Source organism: Cannabis sativa, chromosome 3, assembly GCF_029168945.1.
Source record: "Cannabis sativa cultivar Pink pepper isolate KNU-18-1 chromosome 3, ASM2916894v1, whole genome shotgun sequence".
In the NCBI taxonomy this organism is placed as follows: Eukaryota; Viridiplantae; Streptophyta; class Magnoliopsida; order Rosales; family Cannabaceae; genus Cannabis; species Cannabis sativa.
This window is the reverse complement of record NC_083603.1, coordinates 65,518,408-65,539,345: the sequence shown is the minus strand read 5'-3', so window position 1 is coordinate 65,539,345 and position 20,938 is coordinate 65,518,408. Positions and strand designations below refer to the sequence as shown.

General features: G+C 34.5%; 1 protein-coding gene across 1 annotated transcript in view; it reads left to right on the top strand.

Moving 5' to 3' along the window:
* LOC115710054 (DExH-box ATP-dependent RNA helicase DExH14) overlaps positions 1–20,938 on the top strand; it is a 35,738-nt gene that overhangs the window by 12,156 nt on the left and 2,644 nt on the right. The window contains exons 29-45 of the mRNA XM_030638373.2: positions 47–163; positions 301–423; positions 1,618–1,707; positions 1,782–1,907; positions 2,051–2,113; positions 7,322–7,410; positions 7,497–7,587; positions 16,182–16,331; positions 16,405–16,596; positions 16,714–16,779; positions 18,668–18,823; positions 18,922–19,065; positions 19,386–19,453; positions 19,539–19,704; positions 19,782–19,844; positions 20,489–20,584; positions 20,681–20,848. Of these exons, the coding sequence (XP_030494233.2) occupies positions 47–163; positions 301–423; positions 1,618–1,707; positions 1,782–1,907; positions 2,051–2,113; positions 7,322–7,410; positions 7,497–7,587; positions 16,182–16,331; positions 16,405–16,596; positions 16,714–16,779; positions 18,668–18,823; positions 18,922–19,065; positions 19,386–19,453; positions 19,539–19,704; positions 19,782–19,844; positions 20,489–20,584; positions 20,681–20,848 (1,968 nt within the window). The remainder of the gene's footprint in view (positions 1–46; positions 164–300; positions 424–1,617; positions 1,708–1,781; positions 1,908–2,050; positions 2,114–7,321; positions 7,411–7,496; positions 7,588–16,181; positions 16,332–16,404; positions 16,597–16,713; positions 16,780–18,667; positions 18,824–18,921; positions 19,066–19,385; positions 19,454–19,538; positions 19,705–19,781; positions 19,845–20,488; positions 20,585–20,680; positions 20,849–20,938) is intronic.

Sequence of the window (20,938 nt, the reverse complement as noted above, 5' to 3'; positions counted from 1 at the left end):
ATTGTACATTTAGGGTCTGTCTGATATAAATCTCTGCTTTTTACAGGCCCGCACTTCCCACACAGAACTACTAGATTTGAAACCTCTTCCTGTGACTGCACTTGGAAACAGTACCTATGAAGCCTTGTACAAATTTTCACATTTTAATCCAATACAAACTCAGGTTCTTTCTTTTTTTGCTTTTTTGAAACTAGAATCCCTGACCAACCCTACAATATTTGATGGTTATTTTGTTTATATATCTTATATATATATATTATATGGAAATAGCGTGTAATATTTTTTTTTGGGAATCGGCAGGCTTTTCATGTTCTATACCACACAGATAATAATGTTCTATTAGGAGCTCCCACTGGAAGTGGAAAAACTATATCAGCTGAGCTGGCTATGCTTCGCCTCTTCAACACTCAGCCTGATATGAAGGTACATATTTTAAATTTCCTACGCAATATGTTGCAATTGCAGAACAACTAAGGCAACATAATTGTTCATAAAGACAACTTGAGGTATTCATTTTGGTCTTGCTGGTTTATTTCCCAGTCTAAACTTGACTTCATTCTACCCTTGCTCAATTTACATTTTCATTTCTTATCATTTGCTACAGTAAGATATTTGTGATGTTTATGTCACTTTGCACAAGTACAATATTGTTGAACGGCATAATTTCTTTTTTCTGTAGGATATGTCATGTGTTTCCTATTTAACTCTGTTCATTTGTTAAAATTTCCCTATATATAGTAATAGTATTTTGCTTAATATATATATGTTTGAAAAGAAACAACTTTGTATTAATATTGCAGGAAATACAAAGTGAAGAGATCATATATGATCCCTTACGGTTATAATATAACAGTGTAAAATAAAATGACTAGACAAATACTGCTTAGTGCAGAAAATTTCCCTAATCTCTACTGAGATCTAGGATGGAGAGTTCCTTATATCCTTTAACCTTGTAGACCCAAGTTGTTCTCCCTCAGGCCTTCTGCTTCATTCACCGTCTTCAAAGATTCTGCCATTTCTTTCTAGCCAAACTACCATGAAAATAGTGTGAGTGGCTTCTGTCCACTGTGAAGAAATTCTCCTACCCCTTTCACTTTTCACAACAACATATGTCTGCAAGTACGAGGCATACACCACTGTATACCAAATACTCAAATCATCTTGTGCCACAACACCCAAGTGAAAGGGCCTCCAAAATAAATGTGAAAAAGTCACCCCATCTTTCTTACTTGTACACACCATTTTTGAGACAAAACCTAATATGGTCTTCTCTCGTAGTAATTTCTCATGAACGTTCAGTGTCACACCAAAGCTAGAAGTCATCCGAATTCTTTGATTTTTGATGTTAAGCAACTTCTCCAAACAGTTTTTCCCCATTTTCCCTCATGAAGCAATTGGTGAGAACTAAGTCTATGAAATGCTAATTTACATGAGAATACCCTGCTTGTGTCTGAATTCTACACCCTTCTGTCATCCAACTGAGCAAAAATTGGATTTTGCTCTAGTATTTTGCATTATATGTAGCATTGAGCTGCTATGTTTGTTTCCTGTTGTGTTATATATGTTCTAGATGCTTCATCTAAAAGTGTGGTTTGTTATAATTTTTATTTGGTATAGGTTATCTACATAGCACCTTTGAAGGCTATTGTTCGCGAAAGAATGAATGATTGGAGAAAAGGGCTTGTTCGCCAGCTTAAGAAGGAGATGGTGAATATTTCGATCTGTTAGCCAAACATTGATTTTTGGGATTTGATGCTGATAAAGCAAAATGTTTCCCCCAGGTTGAAATGACTGGAGATTATACTCCAGATTTGACAGCTCTCTTGTCAGCAGATATCATTATATCCACTCCTGAAAAGTGGGATGGTATTAGTCGTAATTGGCATAGTCGAAATTATGTGAAAAAGGTGCATTCATTCACTTCCCTATGTTATTTCTTACGAGATTTATTTTCCTTCATGATTATCTATTTTTAGGTGTTCCTATTGAGACTAATAGATCATAATGTGCCTTCAGCCTGCGTTTGTTAACATGTGTACTTGTTCAATAGGTTGGTCTAGTAATTTTGGATGAGATTCACTTATTGGGGGCTGATCGTGGACCCATCCTTGAGGTACTTGCTAACAAATATAATATACATAAGCATTTTATTTTATAAAATTAGCACCCTTTTCATTACTTGAAGGGCACTGAGTGGTTTTGTATTTATTTAGAAAAATTTATAAACTATGCTTGTAAAGCAAATTTGGACAAAAATGCTCTTCGGGCAAATATATATCCCTTTCTGTCCTTCTCCCTTCTAACATTAGAAACACTAACCTGAAATCCATCTCTCATCCAATTTCCATACTCATGTAAGCAATTTTGTTGACACGTCCCTTGTAAAGCAACACACAAAATCATGTTGTCCACATAAAAGCTCATTTTGAATCCATTAAACTAATGATCTGTTTATGCAGTGATGTATATTTGTCTGAAAAACAAATATTGTATTTCGTGGTGTTTTGTTTATATTTGCAATATTTATTGATTGTTTTTTTTTTTTTTCGCTCAGATTTTGAAAACTTGGTTCAATCTATTATTCTACAATTTTTTTCATGAATTTCTATCTACATGTTCTTGAGGGTTTTAATTCAACGCTAGTTGGATGGTAGCAAATACTAGTTAGATTACTTATTGGTTGTAAGTATAATACATATAGTCTTTATATTTTGATGCTACTTCTTATGGTAGTTCAATATTTCGCCTTTAATGAATTTCACATTGGCATTTCAATGGTAATTCAATGGTTCCATCAGAACTTAATTTTTTCATGATAATTCAAATTTGCATCTGATTCAAACCTTCAAGAACATATTCATGACAGTTTCATCAAATTGGCAAAAATTTGTAGAAATAACAAATTAAAACTAGATTTTTAGATTCGCAAACAAAACTACAAAAATAGAAAAAACAAAAATGATGGAACAATTCTAAATATATATGGCATTGTAGAAATAACAAATTGAAACTAGATTTCTAGGTTTGAAAACCAAACTGCAAAGACAAAAACTAAACAGTTTGACATAGACATATATAGAATTGATTTAATTATATACAAATATGCAACAATATTAGGGGCAGTGGGGCAGAAAAGGAGAGCTATTAGGGCAACAATATGCAAGATTAATTCTAATTTAATTGTACTATAAGAAATTAAGAGGGAGAGTGTGGATAAGAGGTTTGTAGGACTTGGACTCTTCTACTTGCTATAGGGAGATCAGGTGGGACTCTAATATTATGGGACACGAGGAATTTTAAAGTGTTGGACTCATTAGTAGAGGAGTTTTTTATATCGTTGTTGATTGAAGCTGATGGCAAGGACCCAGGGTGGTTTTTAAGGGTGTATGGACCTAGCAGATATGGTGAGAAGTTAGAGTTTTGGGGTGATATGGCAGGTTTAGGTGCTATTTGTAGAGACAAATGGTGTTTGGGGGGAGATTTTATTGTGGTTTGAAGGGTGGGAGAGAAAATGAATAGTAGATTTATTACTAAAAGCTAGGGGTGGTTATCCAATCAAATTTGCACTATTTTGCTCATAGTGCATCCGATCTGCATTAAGTGCAAATTTCATATTTTGGATCCAATTCAATTCGCATAATAACTCAAATTTAATCTAATCCAATCTGCAAAAGTGTGGATTGGATCGATTATTTTGAATTGGTTAATGTTGAATTATTTGATATTTATTGAAAATATATATTTTTTCACATAACTAACAACAATATCAAATAAATTATTGTTGTTTTATGTTTGCAACAACAAATTAAAATAAAAAAAAAGAAATTCAAAAGAAGAAGAAAAAAATTATATGTATAAAGAAATTAATTTTATTTAATATTATATATTTTCTTTATAAATAAGAATGGAATATACGCTTGATCTATTAAGTTTTGAAGTATATTTGTATCATGTATTAGATTGTTGACTATTATTTTTTACATAAAATTATTAATTGTATATATAATTTTTTTAAAGTATATATAAATATGTGTGGATTAGATTGAATCAGTTATTTTTACATGTCAATCAACATCAGATCCGTACATGTGTGGATTTTTAGATTTTCCAATCTAATCCAATCTGTACAAGTGCAGATATCTGCACTTTGTGGATTGGAACGTGCAGATTGGATTGGATTGAGTATTTTATGAACACCCCTACTGAAAACATATAGTTTGATGAACTCATTAGGGACTTGAGACTTGTTGATCTCAAATTGAATAACAGGAGGAACACATGGTTAGAATTTAGACAATGACCCATTTGTTGCAGGATTGGATAATATATTTATTTTCCTTAACAAATGGAATGAGTTATATTCCTTTGTTAGGCAGGACGTACATGTAAGAATTGTATCAGTTCATAGCCCGACCGTTTTAAATTCCAACCCACTTTTGTGGGGACCATGTCCTTTCCGTTTCGACAATTCGTGGTTTGAACATAATTCTTTTAAGAAGGAACTTGCAATTTGGTAGAAGGATGCTCGAGCAGTGGGTTGGCCAGGATACAAATTTATGGAAATGTTGAAACAAGTTAAAAGCAAAGGTCAAGGAGTGGAGTCAGTGGTAAACGTTTTCTGAAACAAGTGTTAGAGAGGAGAATAACATAGCTTATCAGGTTGGAGGAGAGGGGTAACTTGGATCCACAATTAGGGGAAGAAAGAAGAATAATAAAAAAAGTTTGGCAGCAAATTTCTTTTGAAGAAAGAAGAATTTGGCTGAAATCAAGATTTAAATCGGCCAAAGAAATGGTTGCAAACTCAAAGCTATTTCATCGTATGTTAACTGTCAGGAAATCCATGAATTTCATTTCTAGAATTGAGAGAGATGACGAGGTAATTCTTGATAGAGAGGACGACATAGTGAATGAGATCGCTTCATTTTGTTCTAATTTATATTAATCAAGAAGCGATTGATATTGAGGGTATTGAGTGGAAAGGAGTCCCACATTACCTAGCAGCACACCTTGAGAGGTCTTTCAAGGAGGAGGAAATTAAAGAGGCAACTTTTGACTATGATGTGGTCAGCACCAGGGCCAAACGGTTTCTCATTGGCTGTATATCAAGCTAAATGGGAAATATTGAAGGATGGTTTGATGAGGGTGTTCAAAAGGTTCTCAGAAGATAGAAGCATTCAAGGAAGCATGAATGGGACATACATATGACTCGTACATAAGGTCTTGTCTCTCAGGCTTCCCCTGGGGGGTTCTTGATGATACTATTTTTGAAACCTAGGTCGCTTTTTTGGAAGAAAGACAAATTTTAGACTCGGACTTGGTGGCTAACGAAACTGTGGAGGAATGTAGAAGTAAGGGAAGGAGTGAATTTGTTTTTAAAATAGACTTTGAGATAGCATATGACTATGTCGAGTGGGACTTTCTAGAGTTGGTTCTAGCAAGAAAGGGCTTCAGACCGAAGTGGAGGAATTGAATGAGAGGATGTTTATCCTCTCTCCTATTCTATTTTTATTCATGGCAGACTGAGGGAAATGGTACTAAGGGCTAGGGAGATCCCCTATCCCCATGAATGAGACGTACATTTGTCTTATCCCCTAAATAGTTGTAAGGTGAAGGATTATAGGCCTATTAGTTTAATTACAAGCTTGTACAAGATTATTTCCAAAGTATTGTTTATCAAGCTTCGGGGGTTGTTGACTGTTATTGTTTCTGAAACTTAGTCTGCTTTCATGGAAAATAGGCAGATCTTAGACTCAATATTAGTGGCTTATGAGTCGGTGGAGGAATATAGAAGCAAAGGACAAAGTGGTTTAGTTTTCAAAATAGACTTTGAGAACGTTTATGACTATGTTGAGTGGGAATTTTTAGACATGGCATTAGCAAGAAAAGGTTTTGGCCAGAAGTGGAGGAAATGGATAAAAGGTTGTTTATCTTCAGCCTCTTATTCTATTTTTATAAATGGAAGACCAAAAGGGAAGTTTTCCGCTGATCGACTTCGTTCCTCTAACGTAATCTGAACTATTGATTCTGCTACTGGTTTTGTTTCTCGTTGTTTTAGTTGCCTGTTTCACCACGTTCGCCCAAGATTTTTTTGGGCCCTCTACCCTGCCAACTTCCATTGCCTCCATTGTCGATGACTGGTTCTCCATCTTCTGTTTGCTGTTTCTTTTTAGGATTCTATTGAGGCACCTTGCAAATTCACTCCATCCCCTACCTTTTCTCACCATGGTTATCCTATTGTTTTTAAGGACAAATAGCTTAATGAACTCACCCCTCCTATTTTGGAACTTCTCCATAAAGCAATTGTTCGAGTTGTTTCGAAAAGATCTCTTGTAGTTCATCCTCTGCTTCTCTTCCCTTATCTGCAGATCTTTTAATACTTCAACTAACCTCGTAGCTGCGAAACGATTGATTCATTACTCAAGAGACGAGTTCTTTTGCATATCCCGACCAACCCCCCATCCTTTGTTAAGGTGAGCATAAACACCTTATGAGTAGTACGAAAGCTCCAATATCTTTTCTTTCCCTGGTCTCCAAAAGATCCAGGATGTTTATCCAGACCAAAACCGGTGGGGTAGTAGCCCTTTTTCTTCTCATAACCAGTGGGGTTTTGGTGACGATCATGGCTAGAAGGACCATGACCACCCCTAACGTGCATGGGAATTTACTCAGTAAGAGGAGAGAGAAGAGAGGAACAAGACAAAAATTGTCAAGGAGTCAAACTTCTGTTGTTGCTACCTTTTTGGCTTAGACATCTTAATTTCGATGTCTTTTTTCACTATACTAGATGTATGTTCTAAACTTTGTTTGTCTTAGGATTTGTTGTAATGTATCAATTTTGTTACTATGGTTTACATCGCCATGAGTGAGGCATCCTAATAAAATTGGGAGGAGGTCAGTCTAAGACATATGACTTTTAGTTCTTTTTCAGAAGAATAAAATAAATTTTTTTTTCCATTGTATTACAAGGGATATATCAAATATATTTTTCTGAAGTGAGTGTTTTGTATAGAGAGATTTCAAGTATGGTGTTTTGTTTTTAGAAAGAGAGAGGAGAAGCAGAGGGTGGAATAATGAGAGGGGCATTTGGGTTCCCAATTAGAATTTCAAGCATAGTTTTCAAAATTTTGTTGATAAATGTAAGCCAATGTTAAGCATAGATGCATATTCCTTATTTTATCTCTTGTTTTGCGTCATAGCTTATTGATGTTGGGATGTGTTAATTCCTAAGGAATTGGGAACCATTTGATTTGAGTCACTGACTTTCTCCCACTTTCTTTTTCTTTTTTCTGAAACCTTGTCACTTACTACTTTAAGATTCCAGGTTATTGTGTCACGGATGAGATACATATCATCACAAACTGATCGTGCAGTACGATTTGTGGGTCTCTCTACGGCTTTAGCAAATGCAAGGTAATTTAAGCAATGTTTCTTCAATCACTTTATCTTCATATGGATATTTTAGTGTTTCTTCTAAAGTTCTTGCTGTCTCTATTTAGTGACTTGGCTGACTGGCTGGGTGTTGGTGAAATTGGACTCTTCAACTTTAAACCAAGCGTGAGGCCTGTTCCTCTTGAAGTTCATATACAAGTAAGTGGATTCATTGCTTCTAGTACTACCAATACTCACAAAGTATTTTTTTTTCTTTTCTATTTTTAATTTCCTTTTTATCATCTTTGGTGTTGTATTCTTGTGGGTAGTGTTAAGCTCTTTAAGATTTATTTCTACCTATTCTGATTTTATCATTTTCCTAATACTATGAAAATAGTTCCTGGTTTAAGTATTTAAGCTTCTTTGGCGGTCTTTTTTTTCCCCTTAAACTTAATGATGCTTCGGTTGTCAACAAAGCAACAAAAAGAATAGATCAATCCAAGAATAATGGGTTTTTTTCCCCTTTTTATTTTGAAAAAGACTGAAAAGTCTAAACTACAGGGATGATCTTACAAGCAGCAGATATAGAACTAGTCAACTCTAGATATAGAACTAGTCAACTCTACGACCTTTTCTTTCGAGGTATACACATAAATATATTATCAAAATACCCAGACCTACTACAAAAGAGAAACCCCAAAACGAAAGATCCCTAAAGAAACAACAAAACTAGCTACATAGATCATGGTTTTGCTAACCAGATTTTATACACAACTTTGGATGATTTTCGGAAAAGCTAAGGTCGAGAGTTATGACTGACCTCCCGTTGAAAAAATAAGGGAAGGTCAAGCAGTCAGAAAACTCAAACTTAAAAAAGGGAAGAAAGAAAAGAAAAGAAAAGAGAGAATTTCCACGTAAAAGTTAGTATCCATGGCTGAAAAAACAGTAGATCTACGCTTTAAAACAAAAGATCTGACCAGATCCAAGCCATATCGAGACGTAAAACCTTCAACAAAACACTAGTTGCTTCAAGATTAATCGTAGATGCTACACCTTTCTTTGAGAAAACCGGAAGAGGGAGAGAACTCGGCGGTGGCGAAGCTATACATACCGTCGACCCTGTGTAGAACAGAAAAGTTCGTGTAGGTTCTTGAGATCGGATTCGAGTTTGAATCGTCACAGGTTCTGGGCCAAGCAAACCCGCCGACTCAGGATTGGTTAGTCTGTAGTGTTCCTTCCGAGGAGGACTCGCGTCTACAGTTGACTTCGTTGTTGTCTTAGTCATCGTCGTAACCTTTTCTTTAAATTCCTCGCCGCGTTTCAAGATCTTGATTTGACCCGTGAAGAAGCTTCCGACGTGATGAGGCTTTTCGACCGTGGATTTGGTAGCCGGAGGGGAGGTGGTGCCGTTGGAAAGAGGAGGGATCCTTTTTCGGCGATTGGCGTGAGGACGGTTGTTGTTGGGGCGTTTGTTAGGGTTTCGAGTATAGTATCCCATGATTCTTGAGAAGAAAGTATAGAGAGAGAGAGATGAAATATGGTATGGGTTTTTTTCCCCTTTCTTTGCTTTGTCTATGGATGTTGTGGTTGGATAGGGACTCGTATCATAAGACAAGTTGATAATTCTTGGTTAGGGAGCTTACAGTTTTATGTACATGTTTGCTTTGTTACCACGACTTTCTTTCGCCTGCCATAAATGAGGCTCCCTAATAAATTTGAGAGTAGGTAGACACGTGACCTTTGTCTTGTTTTCTAAAATAAAATAAAAATTAGAGTGGATTTCGAAAAAGCATATGATCTTGTAGAGTGAGGCCTTTTCGATTTTGTATTGGGGAAGAACTTTGGGAGGATTTGGAGGAAGTGGATAAAGGGGTGTTTAATTGCAGTTTCATAATGAGGAAATTACATTGTATACCCACTTTACTTGTTTTAATTTTTACCTCTATTTTCATATTTTTTTAGATATACCCACTTTTATGGATGATTTTCCCATAAGACCCTCTAGGTTATGTAAATTATATGCTACACTTAAGTAGAGAGTGAAGATATATTAGGCAATCCACTAAAAAACGTGGGTATATTTTAATAAAAAAATAATATGAAGGTATTTTTGATTAATTATAACAAAAAAAGAAGTATTTTTCAACTTATCCCTTTCATGATGGGAGACAAACTGAATGTTTCATGGGGGTTCATAATGTAAAGTAATTTAAAGATAACCCTTTCTCGGATTGGTTGAGAGAATGAACGTTTTTTTGGGTTCTCAGTGTTTATGTCTAGGGAGATTTTGGTAATTTTATTCTACCTTTTTCTGATTTTGTAAACTTTATTTAATAATACTAGTCTTGTTTTTAAAAAATAAATAAATAATGATATGATTATAATAATGAAAAGGAGAATCTTGCAACAAGTTAAGAGTATTAAAATTACGGCTAAAATACTTGGACTGTTTTAAGGGACAGAGGTCAAATGTCAAAATTGTTATTAGAACCCTCACAAAAAGTAGAGAAATACCATGGCTACAAAACTTGGGACCCCCAAGAGAGTACAAAAGCACAAAACCACAAATTTCTACAATTAGATCTGAAGCTAGACTCAGTTTATTAAAATAGGAAAACATCACATCTATTACAATAATAGGTTACCCCAGTCTAAGAAGGATAGATCCTCAAAGTGCTTTGACTTAAAGATCTATGATGCTACCCAAAATTTAATTTTCTCCCACATGTCCTTTGCTGAACGCTCTCTACCCTAAAAATTCTGCTATTTTTCTCATTCCAAACTGCCCACATAACTAGTACTGCTGACTTCCACAGTTAGACATACACTTGCTTCCTACCAGCTTACTCTTGATCATTGGGAGCAACAATGAGTAAGACCCGAAAAACCCCAAATTCCAAAAATAATTTGGACCATAATTTCCATAAGAAAATGGTCAATGGTCTCCCTGCTTGCCTTGCAGCAAACACACCAGCTTCGAGATTACACATGGTATGGTCTTCTTTGTTGTAGTTTGTCATAAACGTTCACTTTTTCCAAAGTTACTGACTATTCAAACACTTTCACCTTAGAAGGAACACTACTTCTCCATAAAGCCCTGGCCCACTTTACCTCAACATGTTGTTGGCTCGAGATAAGCGATGAAAAGAAAGATTTGAAAGAGAACACTTCACTTGGCTCTGGATGCAGATTCTGAATCAAAGTAAAGTGTTCTAACTGTTGTAAGTCGACAGATTTAGGGTAATAATTTTCTGTAATTTTTATTTCTAATACACCGACAGTGTATATAACATGTACAATAATCCCTATTAAGGAAACAAATCAAATAATAAAGACACATTGAATCTCTCAACTAATTCCCTAAAAATATGGTACAATAAAATCAGAGTTATTATACAGCTATATTGTATAATAATAAAAAAGTTGATTTTCCAACACTCTCCCTTAAGCTGGACAAAAAATGTTCTCCATAGTCAGCTTTTTAGTCAGAAAATCAAATTGTTTCTTACACAGTTCTTGTGTAAAGATGTCTGCCACCTGCTCTTCAGTAGAAACATAAGGCATACACACTTGACTGCTCTCAATTTTCTCCTTAATAAAATGCTTATCTACCTAAACATACTTTGTGTGATCATGAAGTACATGATTATGAGCAATTGCAATAGCTGCCTTGTTGTCACAATATAACTTCATAAGAGATGATTGTGATGACTTCAGCTCTTCAAGCAACCTTTTTATCCAAATAATTTCACAAATTCCATAAGCAACAACTCCAATGGCGAGGTTTAATGCAGAAATCACTCCAAACACGTAGCTTTTCATCACTTTTCTGCACGTATGGGGTGTTCCTCTTATATCGTGCTCCCATGGTGGCCAGCGCTGAACTTTCAATAGCATATGTAGGTGTCCTTTTTTCTAACATAACATTCCTTCGACTCTCCTCTCCTCTGACTTCTGCGAATACTTCACTAATTGAAGGTAGGTAGGGGCTGCCTTCCAATAATCCTCCCCCTCACCTCATCAAACTCAACATTGAGACCAGCCAAGAACTTATAGATTTGGGTTTTCTCAATTGTTTTCTTGTGATGTTTGCCATCTTCAACAAATTTCCACTCATAGGTATCGAAAAGATCTAAGTCTTGCCGGATTCTTTTTAAAGAATTAAAGTACTTCGTAACTCTGGCCTCCTCTTGCTTTATTCTCCAAGTTTGATATTTAACCCGAAAATTTGAGATTGATTTTCATGGTTTGGATACATTTCAATTACGTTGTCCCATAGTTCCTTTGATGTGGGATAGCACATATTATTGGAGCTGATCTCTTCTTCCATAGAGTTAACAAGCCAGACCATCACCATAGTTTTTTCAACATCCCAAGTTTCATAGATTGAATCAGGTTCTGCTGGAGCCTTCTTTTCACCAGTCAAATATTTCATTTTTCCTCAACCTTTCATATACATCTTTACCGATTGATAGCATCTTACAAGGTTTTCTCCATTCAAGTGAATGGTAGTGATATGGACAAAGTGAGACTAGGTAGATTTGGTAGAAAGTAAGGTGGAATTGGTTTGGATGGTGTTTTTTTTGTTGTACCTGACTCGGAGTCTGACATGGTGCGATTAGGGTTGAGTACGATTTTTTCTTTCTTTTTTTGGCTCTGATACCGAGTCGACAGATTTAGGGTAATAATTTTCTGTAATTTTTATTTCGACTACCCAACAATGTATATAACATTTACAATAATCCCTATAAAGGGAAGCAAATTAAATAATAATTTTCGTTTTTATTTTTGCTTCCTGTTTTGTTTACTATGGTTTTCCTTCGCCTTAAGTGAGGCTTGCAATATATTTCAGGGGGAGGCCAGTCTCAGACAAGTGGCCCCTTTCTCTTTTTTCCAAAAAATAAAATAAAATTAAGACACATTGAATCTCTCAACTTATTCTCTAAAAATATGGTACAATAAAATCAGAGTTATTATTACAGGTATACAATATATTAATAAAAAAACTGATTTTCCAACATTGTAACATTTCGAACAAGATTGGCATTTCCCTATTCATTAAACATCTCCTAAGCTTAAAGTTCCAGCTTGTGTCCATGCTACTTTTATCCCTGTCTCTGATCATCAATTCCTTAATGCAAACATTTTGAACCATGGATATTACTGCTAAGTCCGAAAATGAACTCTTCAAAGAAGAATTCCCATTGCAAACATCTTCCCAAAATCGAATTCGACCCCCCTCCCTACTTTGAAGTAAATCATTTGCAGAAACTCATCATAGAAGTCTAATATACCTTTCCAAGGTCCTTTAGATGTCAATCTCTCAACCCTTTTTATGTCCCATAAGTTGTTCGCAGTAGCAGTGGCGGCTTCTAATAACTTTGTCCCATAAAGAATTGCCTTCGAGCAGGTATCTTCATAACACTTCATGAGCAGTCCTTTATTTCTCATATCCAACCTTCCAACCAATGCCCTAACCTCCCTCAAATCTAGGTCTACACACGGCTTCCCATGCTACCAAATGGTTGCCTCCCAAAAGGTCACCGCCATCTCAAAGAAAGTCTCGCATCAACTTTTCCATATAATTAATTACCACCTTTCATGCTTTGAAAAGTGTGAGTTAATAAGTGGGCAGGACAAAGAGCATGAACTATATGGTGTTTGACCACGACCTCTTAACAAAAATGAGCTTTTCTAACCGTCAAGTCACTTAGCAAATTGCCAAAACTTAAATAAATACAGAAACATTTTTTTTTTTGTAAATATACATAAATACTACTTTTTCTTCTTTTAATGTGGGGCTAAAATCCTTAAACTTTGTGTTTACTTATAGCTATACTAATTTTTCTTTTTGTGATGAAAGTACCACAACGTTAAAATAATATTAAGAAAGTTACTTTTTTTGGCCATTTCTTTTAATCCTATTAGCAATAATAAATTTAAAATTAGAAAATAATAACAATGTATTATAAAGGGAAATTTGTGGCATAAATACCATATGTTTTCAATTTTATACTTAAATACCATATTTTTTATCGACGGATTAAATACCAAACGTTGTGTTTATCCCAGTTCGTCACTACCATTCTGTTAAGAGTGAAAAAATGTACACGAGTAAGGCCCCGATTAAATATATTTTTTTTTAATATTTAGTAAAAACAAAAACTTAAACTTAATATTCCTAATATATCTCTAATCAATTAAAAGTAATATTCCTAAAATATCTTTAATAGATTAAAAAATGTTAAAAAGGAAAAACATCAACCTAATCGACCCATTCGCAATCGCACAACCCTGGATTCTAGTTGTAGATATCTAATGAACCGTCGCTGGAATTGAGATCTCATTCAAAGAGAAAGATGTCAAATATATGGAGTTTCTTTTTGTATATAATATGGATGATCCGATCCGCAAGGACCATGATTGGGAATTGTTTGATTGTCTTTCTCCGAGGAAGAGGCAAAACATAATCAACTTGAATTCAGCATAGCTATTCGAAATCTTAGTGAAAGACTAGATTTGTAATCTCATGTTTGCTTTTTGTGAAAAGATACCAATTGAAGTGAAGGGTTTATTTTTTATTTTCTCACGAAAGATAATTAAAAGAAAGTAGAGAATGAATTTCTGCCTATGTTTAGATCTCGAATAAATGGAAATTTTATTGATGAGACATTTTCAATTGTAGCCAATATCTTATTACGAATAATTTCAGACAATTTCGGGCGAGAAAAAGACATTCGCCTATTATCGAGATGGTGCGATTTGATTATTATTTTGTATTGAATTTAGTTATTTATATCTTTTATTACTTAGTCTTAAACTAAACCCAGAATTCAAGCTCGAATCTCTCAAATCTCATTTCCTACCGGCGAACCAGATCCACTGATGACGAGAAAGATGAGGTTGACGATGAACCAGACGGAGATGAATATTTGGTGGTAGATGATAACAAAGATGACGATTACGATGGGGCGGTAATGATGATGAGGAAGAAGTGGTATGTTAATCACCCTTGGGATGGAATGGATATAAAAATAAGAACGAGTTGTGTAGATATGGTGATATTTTTGGTTCACAGGTTTAATAACCGAGTGTGTTCAACTCAGTTGATTTCACTTAGGAGTTCGATATACGGTTTGTGAGTAACTGTCAAATAATAAAAATAAAAATTAACTGTACCCACAGAATCTTTGATCAGCTTCCCACCTCTCTCTCTATATATCCTCATATTTTCTCTCTCTACACACATATATATACTTAATCGACGAATGGTTCATATTAGTTGCTTCGTCTGGTTCGTCGTCGACCTTGTCATTGGTGGGTCTAGTTCGATGGTGGAAGATGAGATTTGGGAATTCAAGTAAAGAGGGATGGGGATTCGAGTTTTGAGTTATGGGTTTGACGTAATATTTTTTTTATTTTAATTCATTAAAGATATTTTAGGAATATTAATTTTAATTTATTAGAGATTAAGTTTTTAATTATACTAAACATTCTAAAAAAAACAAACAAGATTTAATCAAGGTCTTGCACGTGTACACTTTTTCGCATTTAACATAATGGTAGTGACAAAAGGGATTAAAACACAACGTTTGATATTTAATTTGTCGAAAAGAAATATGGTATATAAGTGTATAAAATTGAAAACATATAGTATTTATGCCATAAATTTTTCTATTATAAAATATTATTAAGACTATATATTTTGATTGATTCAAAAATAATTTGTGTTAATTAAGTTAAGAAGAAAATAATTTAAAATTAAATCCTAAAAGTAATTTTGATAAAGATTAAATAAAAATTATATCTTAAAACTATTTTCCCCCTTTTGTGCTTCTCTGCTACTAGATCCATTTCTTCGCCCTTTCTACGTAAACTGGTATTTAGTTGTAAGTAAACATAGTCTTTGGTCTTTCAAAAAAAAGAAAAAAAAAACAAAACAAAACAAAAGAAAAAAGAAACATAGTGTTTGGGCATTTTAGCCACAGATTTTTTGGTTGAAGGTAACACTTAAGGATTGCTACGTACCAAATGGAAGAATAAGTAACGTTTTGTTATTTTACTGCAAAAGAAAAAGTTAAAATATTCATCAATACAAAGTTTAGGTATTTTATAGCCGTATTTTTTCCTAAATTTATTAATAGAAAGCAAACTGCTAACTGTGGAACATGAAGAACATTACAAAGAGATATTTTGGGACCAAGTTCTGTGTTTAATGTGCCAAAATCTGGGGATAGAAATCCATTAGCAATTTTATCTCTTATTCCTAGGACTAAACTATTGGAAGGGAATTAAAAGCTATGTTCGTAGGACATTTTTTAGAGCAAGTCAAGAAGGGCTTTGAGTAAAAAAGATATGATATTTAATTAAACAAATAATCCAATAATGAAGTACAGCCCTCTAGAATCCTTTTGTAAATAAGATTGATAGGATAGACCTTATTTTAATAGGATTGAAAGAAAGAATAATTCCTAATTATAAAATAATCCTTAGATAATAACATAATTATAAAATTGCCCTTTTGTCTAACATCTTTAAATGCAAATTTGGATTTACAGCCGGATCAAATAGACTCTAATTTCATGTATTATACTTATCTATCCCAAGTAACAGCCTCAGGTTTGGAAAAATATGATCAACTGATTAATTCATTTGAAATATCCAGGTAGAATAATGCCCAATTTGGCTTTGTCTACATGCCTTTTGTTTTTCTTGGTGGGCTTTTGGTCCTCCAAGATTGTACTTATTTTTATTTCTTCTATTATACATTTGTTTGGAAAGTTCTCATGGTACTTCTTGATTGTTTTCTGAAGGGATATCCTGGAAAGTTCTATTGCCCAAGGATGAACAGTATGAATAAACCAGCGTATGCTGCAATATGCACACATTCTTCTACAAAGCCAGTTCTAATATTTGTTTCATCTCGTCGACAGACAAGACTTACTGCCTTGGACCTCATTCAGGTGAGACTCATTTCAACAAGGGCGTTGTAAGAATTCCACCACCATTACCAATTACTTTTGTTTGTGATTTAAGTTTGCAGCATCGGATGAGCAACCCAGGCAGTTTCTTAGTATGGCCGAAGAAGCACTTCAGATGGTACTATCACAGGTTACTGATCAGAACCTGCGACACACCTTACAATTTGGAATTGGATTACACCATGCTGGTCTGAATGACAAAGATAGATCTCTAGTTGAGGAATTGTTTTCAAACAATAAGATTCAGGCATTTCTCTCCCACCTGCAGTTTTGTTAATTATCCACTGATGTCATCTTTTAGACTTTTACTATCATTTTGTGCTGTACCACTTTACACTAATCTGGCATTAGTATTGTATTGTAGGTTTTAGTTTGTACCAGTACTTTGGCTTGGGGTGTAAATCTTCCGGCACATCTGGTTATTATCAAGGTTAGACAATTTTCCTACAATCACAAACTTATTTTCACGTGTTATAGGGTGGGAAATTTTCTTGTGTAAGAATGTTTGAATTCGTGTAAATGTTTCCTTTGTTAATTTGTTTAATTGTACATGCTTGGAGATCTTGTCTGATTTCCTTAAGTTTTTATATCGTTACTTCTTAATGCAAAGTAGTTACTTTACAAAAGAGAAAAAAAATCATGCACATTTTGAATGTTTGGATGAATGCTCTAGATAGAGTTCCAAAGTTATTGATCCAGAATAGTCTCTAGTTTGTGAAAAGATTTTGCCTCTTTCTGTCCTGATGCATGTAGAATATGCTCACATCACTATCATACTTTATATTTCGTCGCTTGTCTGACCTTATCTTGTCAAAACACTACTAGTATTATTAAAGAAAGTAATGATACAAAGGTAGAAAGGTGCACAAAGATTGTACCACCCATCATACAGTGAACATAAAAAAAAACAAAATGAAAGTTCAGAAAGCACGACAACACTACAAGAAACCTGCCAATCTCTTCATAAATCAGAGAAAGGAACATCTCTAAACTCTTTCATATTGAACACCATTTTATCTTATAAAGCTTCTGCACTATCTTCTGCTCCTTCAAACAATCTTTTATTTCTTTTTTGAAAAAGAGAAAGAGGCCATTGTCTTAGATTAGCCTCCCCCCGATATATATATAGATATCCTCACTTTTGGCGGAGGAAAATCTTGGTAAACAAATAGAATGAAAATAACATGAAAATTAGACACAGAAATACACTGAGCAAACAAGCCTAACTTTTTAAACCTAATACGTCCAAGGTTTCTACTCCTTGTTCATATCTAAAAAAGTCAAATGTTCAAAATGCTTGGTTTTGAAGACCCAAGTGGCAGTCCAAAATTTAAGCTTCTCCCATATCTCTTCTATTGAACATTCAATCCCTTCAAAAACTCTGTTGCTTCTTTCCAACTACACTGCCCATATAGTGGCCATAACCGCAGTTCTCCATAGCAGATTCCTACGCTTGCTACCACCCACCTTGCTGACTAACATTAGGGGTACCGAATCAGGTATTACCCACTGAATCTCAAACTCGTTCAACAGGAACAACCAAATTCTGAACAAGCTACAGACCAAAAACAAATGCGTGATCTCTTCTCTGTTTCTTTTACAACAAACACACCAACCCGGGGATAAACACAAAAAAGGTCTTCTTATTTGCATCACGTCATGCACATTTATTTTTCCGAAAGCCACTAACCACCCAAAAACTTTGACTTTAACAGGGCCTGTACTTTTCCATAAGATCTTAGACCAAAACACCTCACCATGAAAACACCTCACCATGATTCGGACTTGCCGTAAAATACTTGAAAGCAGATTTGCATGAGAAGACTTACACTCACATCTGGTTTTCGTACTCTACTATCATCCAACACATTAGGCACTCTAACATATTCCAATTGTTGTAACAGCTCTAGGAGACTAGGTATTTCCCTTTCCAACAAGTTCCTTCTGAATTTGAAGTTCCAACTATCTACACAATTACCCACCTCACCTACAACGACAACCACCGGTAAGGAACTTCAAATTGTGTAGAAGGGACTTGTTGATCGATTCAGTCACATTAGAAGATTGATCGCTTCATTTGGTCTAACTGTTGGTGTATTGTGGGAGCATGACAAATACTTATGACTAGCTGATATGTTGAATACCATTGCAACTCGCAGGAGTATTTCTCTTGATGATGACCACATCAAATTTGTTTATAATGCTATTATTTAGCACTTTTCATGAAGTCAATTCTACATGAAATAAAATGTTTCTCCCTATGAATAAAATTCATTTTGAAAAATCTTATTTAACTATTTATTCTTTATGAGCTGTAGGGAACTGAGTATTATGATGGCAAAACAAAGAGATATGTTGATTTCCCAATCACAGATATCTTGCAAATGATGGGTCGTGCAGGTCGTCCACAATATGATCAGCACGGGAAAGCAGTTATTCTTGTTCATGAACCGAAGAAGAGTTTCTATAAGAAGGTGAAATTAAAGTATTGAAGTATATTATATTACAAAATCTTGTATATTTTCAAGTTTCCACCTGATGCAGAAATAATTCCTAATTTTGTGATTTGCAGTTTTTATATGAACCATTTCCTGTTGAGAGTAGTCTGAGGGAGCAGTTGCATGATCACATGACCGCAGAAATAGTTTCTGGAACAATTTGCCATAAGGAGGATGCGGTTCACTATCTTACTTGGACTTACTTATTCCGAAGACTGGTATGAGTTTGGGATGTATAGTTGCAATGAAAGAAACATAGGGACAGTTGCAAAACCATTTTCTAGAAACATGCTTCCAAAAGATTATGGAAAGAATGGTCTGCATTTTAAATTTTTGCCATTTGGACGTTCAAAATGCTAAACTTTAATTAGAAATACTTCCATGCTATGGAACTTCAGAAGTCTAAGCTTCTTTGAGAGGAATGTATGGAAAACAATAATTTGTTGATGACAGAACTGTATAATCTCATGTATCTACTTCTTCTCTTCTGATTTTACGAGCAGTATATAATCCCATTTCTTAAAATGCTTTGCTACAGATGATGAATCCTGCTTACTATGGTTTGGAAACCAGGGAACCTGAAATTTTAAGTTCTTACCTGTCAAGGTATATTGATTAACTATTATTCACACTCATGGAATCTAGTTTGTTCCATCTGTTATTTAATTGGTCAACTATTCTCTTTTGGCAGGTTAGTGCAAACAACCTTTGAGGACCTGGAAGACAGTGGATGCATCAAGATCAATGAAGACAGTGTGGAGCCAACGATGCTGGGCTCTATAGCATCTCAATATTACCTGAGTTACATGACTGTATCAATGTTTGGATCGAACATAGGTCCAGACACGTCACTTGAAGTAATATGCCGTTCCTAAAGATCTTTGTAATGACAAATTATGACAAACTTCAACCTTAGACATTTTCTTTGCTGCAGGTGTTTTTACTTATTCTTTCTGGTGCGTCTGAATACAATGAGCTTCCTGTGCGGCATAATGAGGTGACAAGATATAATTTGTCATTGCTATGTCTCATTTTCATTTATTTGATAATTAGAAGTTTGTGTGTTGTCAAATTACGGATATAGGGAAACTAGTTATATACTCATACTCTATATGACTGAAGGAATGAAACCTGTTACTAAAAACATGCAAACTATACTTATTTAAGAAACTAATGTTAATATAAAACACGTGCTGAATGATTTTCTTGTATATCTCTCAAACGAGTAGAAATTTATAGATGCAAGACAAGTCCAATAAGATATATATATTTATATATATATGCTAGGATTAGGGAAACTTATATAACTCAATACAGAATAAATTCTACAGCTATATTTTTTTGAAAAAGTAAATTCTACAGCTATATACAATAACTAGGTTCGACTAAAATTAATTTCACAATTATGATTATCTGCCAACAGTTAGTCTGAAGAAATATGGAAGTGAAGTTTGGTTCATGTTTTGTACGCTGAAATGATGATATTAATTTGGTGCTCGGATTCTTTTATTAGAGAAGAACAGAACACTATATATAAGTACATATTTTCAGTTATGTTATTCGTGCTGGCTTATCAAAGTTTTGTGTTGTTAAATGGAATATGTAGACATGTTTATCCAAATTCAACTTCTTAAAATTTAGGAAAACTACAATGAAGCTTTGTCCAAGAAAGTTCGGTATATGGTGGACAAGGATCGGTTTGATGATCCACATGTCAAGGCCAATCTGCTATTTCAGGTCTGAATAATATTTGTGATGAAATCACTTTTCTATTGTTTTGAATATCTTCTTTTTTGTGCTTATTCCTTATCATAAATAAATTTTGCTGTCCAGGCACATTTTTCACAGTTAGAATTGCCAATTAGTGACTATGTCACTGACCTAAAGTCAGTCTTGGATCAAAGTATACGCATAATTCAGGCCATGATAGATATATGTGCTAATAGCGGATGGCTTTCAAGCTCAATTACTTGCATGCATCTTTTGCAAATGGTCATGCAGGTATTCCTCTGTTGCTGAAATTTTGTTCCTTTTAATGACTTGAGGTATAGTATATAAAGTAGATGAGTGTCCATGTAGTAATTGATTGCT